General features: G+C 56.8%; 1 protein-coding gene across 1 annotated transcript in view; it reads right to left on the reverse strand.

The window, feature by feature from the left end:
- Positions 1-809: 809 nt before the first annotated feature.
- Positions 810-3465, reverse strand: part of LOC307237752 (receptor-type tyrosine-protein phosphatase N2-like) — a gene marked incomplete at both ends in the record, with an annotated part of 149474 nt that continues 146818 nt past the window's right edge. Inside the window, one exon of the mRNA XM_080010516.1 lies at positions 810-881. Coding sequence (XP_079866642.1) covers positions 810-881 — 72 coding nt within the window. The remainder of the gene's footprint in view (positions 882-3465) is intronic.

The raw sequence follows: 3465 nt of genomic DNA on the forward strand, positions 1-3465 counted from the left end.
ATACAGATGTGGAGCGCCGACGTCCTACGCACACAGGGTAAGCACTCCAAAGGACGATGATGTCGGGAACGGCAACTTCACCTTTAAATCAGACAACCGTGGAGTAGAGGATGGAGGAGAACAAGGCCAGCAGGGAGTGGGGGGGTGATTTGAGCAGACAGAAGGACAGAGAGACAGACAGACAGACAGACAGACAGACAGATGGGCAAGCCAGCAGGAGAAAGGCTCATGATGCATTCAAGTCAGTTCCAAAAGTGGGAAGTCACAGCGCCGCGCGCCTTCAATCGCTTTTGAGGCGCGAACAAGCGAGACGACGGCGTCTCGGAGGCCCGCCCGACCCTGGCGCCACTGTCGTTTCATCAGCAGTTTGAGGCGCCGCTGCCTATTTCGTTTTTTCCCTTTTGCCGCAGAATCGCCGCGACGACGAATGGAACGACTGCGAGGGCCGTGCTTTTCCGCTTCGGGGACGGATGGACGGACAGCGCGACGGCAAAGCGCGCCCGTGGACTTCCACCGCGTTGAAGTCGTCGACACAAATCTCGCGAGTCGGGGGAAGTGAGGGATCGCCGAGAAAGGCTGAGCCTCCCCTGCCGGTGAATGCCACGGCACGCGCCGAACGCAACGTGACTTGAACGCACCATCGGACGGACTCAGACGGACCGATCAAGAGACCGTGATGACAGGAGGAGGAGGAGGAGACAGTCAGTAAACAAAGGAGGTGAAGAGTAAGTTAGGAGAATGGAGGAGTAAGTGGGAAGAAAGGACAGGAGAAAGAGGGAGGGAGGAAGGGATCTCAGGGTGTGGACCCCTCACTGTGGCAGAGCTTTGAGTATGACATTCACCTCCTCTGCAACAGCTGTCAGCGCAAACTCAAACTGCTCCTGCAGAGAGAGAGCGAGAGAAGAGAGAGAGAGAGGGGAGGAGAGAGTGAGAGAGTCAATTTCAAAAGAGAAAAGTATTTGCGACTCGAAAACGGGTACTCGGCCCACGCACCCTTTTAAAGGAAACACAGTTAACACAAAAAAACAACAACGACACAAACACAAACACAAACACAAACACCTACAGCCCATTATGGAAAACGGCTGCAGCATCACGTTTTAAAGAGCACTTAAGAGGCTGAGGAGGGGCGGGGGAGGAGGAGGAGGAGGAGAGTGACCGGTGATGTCAGAGAGCCTCTTGTGACATCACGGGTATTTTAACTCGTCTTAGCACCCCCCCCCCCCACCGCGCGTTGCGTTAACGATTTCACCTTTTGGGACGCCGGGAGGCGTGTTTCCCAAATTTCACCGGAGCCGGGCTCGTTCGACGCCCTCCCTGCGGCCTCGCATTGATCGAGCGTCATCATCCCCAATTTAAAAAGACACAAAAACCCCAAAAGAATAAACAAAAATTCTCAAAAATTCGCCCATTCTCCGGGCTGGACGCACCTCCCGCGCCGGTAAAATGGCGGTGAGCTCATGGTGAAGGAGGACATTTCTGGAGGTCTTCACCAACACAAGTTTTCAGAGCTGTGTTATGCGCTGTAAACCATATGAATCAAAGTGGTGCGAGCAGGTGTATTAAGAACGACTGACTCGTGGCGACGACGGACGTGTGAATATCTTCTGGCCAAACCGCCTCCCGATGCGGTGGAGGCGAGAATCTCCGTCCACATCCAGTGTTCTCCTATGAAAACAACATGGCGGCGTCCTTCATCGAAACCCACCGCTCCCCTCAATAAACAGAGTGCGAGCCGCGAGGGGCCGACCCCCGGGGAGCGAGGGCTTCGTGTGGATGGACAGCGGGCGAGCGTGAGAGAGAGAGGGAGAGAGAGAGAGAAAGGAAACATGGTTTAATGAAGCCCGGATCGATACCGTGGGTGTTTTAGCACCGCCTGGCTTTCTCTGTGCAATTATTTCCGTGGATCTCTCCGTAATAGAAGCTTCCAGATATATTCGGCGTCACCCCGAGATAAATGTGTGTGTGTATGTGTGTGTGTATGTGTGTGTGTGTGTATGTGTGTGTGTGCGTGTGTGCGCGCGCGTCACGGCATCGCGTCCCCACACACCACACCGCGATCCGCCCGGGGAGCTAAACTATCGAGCGGCGAGGGTCAGGACGCCGGCCGGCCGTGGCCCTGCTGGATTTATGGACCGGCCGACCTGCCAGACGGATCAAACCAACCACCTCATCCTGCTTCGCTGCACCGGCGCCGGCGGTGGAGCACGGAGCGCGGCGTTAAATTTTTTTGGGAAAAAAAATGCCCCGTCATCGTCATCACACTATTTTCGGGTAGAAGCGAACACTTCAGAAACACTACTGCCCGGAGGCGGCTGAACTCTCCGCCAACACGTCTTCTTTCCCACACCGCCATTCGAAGGACACGACCGTTTCATTTTGGCCGGGGCCAGGGCCGTCCTTCCGGCAGAGGCGCACACCCGAGGCGCTCTGCGGCTCGCCGCTCAGGCGAGACGTCACAGCCTGGGCGCGGTTAAGTCCGGCGGGAACACTGGTGAGAGCACCACGTCTTGTCGCCACTCCGGTGCTCCGCGGCGGCCGCCGGCCGTTATCTGAAGGGGCTCAGATGTTCTCAAAATGTCACCTGCGCCCAGGAACCTTCCGGGGACACCCGCTGCCGCGACTGTGCCCGCACGGCGGGGGGGGGGAGGCCAGGGGCCCTGTGGCGGCGGCGGTCGGTGAACCCGTTTCTAGCCGCTTCGACCGAACGCGTTCTGATAAAATGGGAGTGTGACTCCTCCCAGTCAGTGTGCACGGAGAGAGAACTCCATCCACCGAGGCATCGGCGCAGGTTATGATTGCCCTCCTCCAGATCCTCACGTATCCCTCTGTTATCCGTCGGTGTTCAATTCGGGGTTTTTTTGTTTTTTTTCAGGCGACGGATTGATTTAGCCGAGAACGCGATTTCGCGAGAGGAACGACGTTCCCGACGCGGCCTCTCTGAAAAGGGATCGCTCCGTCCCTCGGTCCGGTCCGGTGCGCGAAAAATGTAAAGGCCGCGGCGTCCGACGACCGCTGTCGGGCCGTTGCGACGACGCGCCAGAGCGGGAACCGCCGGATCAAAGGACAGCGGCCGGTGTTTCGCCCCCCGCCCCGATTCGCTGGGTTTGGGAACCCTCTCCCCCTGAAACTACAGCGACGTCGCATTCTGGGAATATTTGGGGACGTTTGGAAAAAGCCCCGATCCACCACATCCAGGTTTTCCCTGGACGCTCCCGTGGTGCTGTTTGGGGTTCTCCTGCTCCACCTCCTCGAGGCCGACACGTGCACAGTCTTGCTCCGGTGGCTTTTTTTCCCCACCTCGTTCCAATAACTTCAGATAACATTCCAAACAATGTGTTTGTTCTCCAAGCGGGGAGAAGGTCACGCCTGATTCCAACGCTTCAAAAAAAAAAAACCCGCACAAGGGTGAACGAGATGTTTACTCGTTATTTACTTTCTTTCCCCATGAAACCTCCGTGTTTT

Source organism: Zeus faber, assembly GCF_960531495.2.
Source record: "Zeus faber genome assembly, chromosome: 12".
Taxonomy (NCBI): Eukaryota; Metazoa; Chordata; class Actinopteri; order Zeiformes; family Zeidae; genus Zeus; species Zeus faber.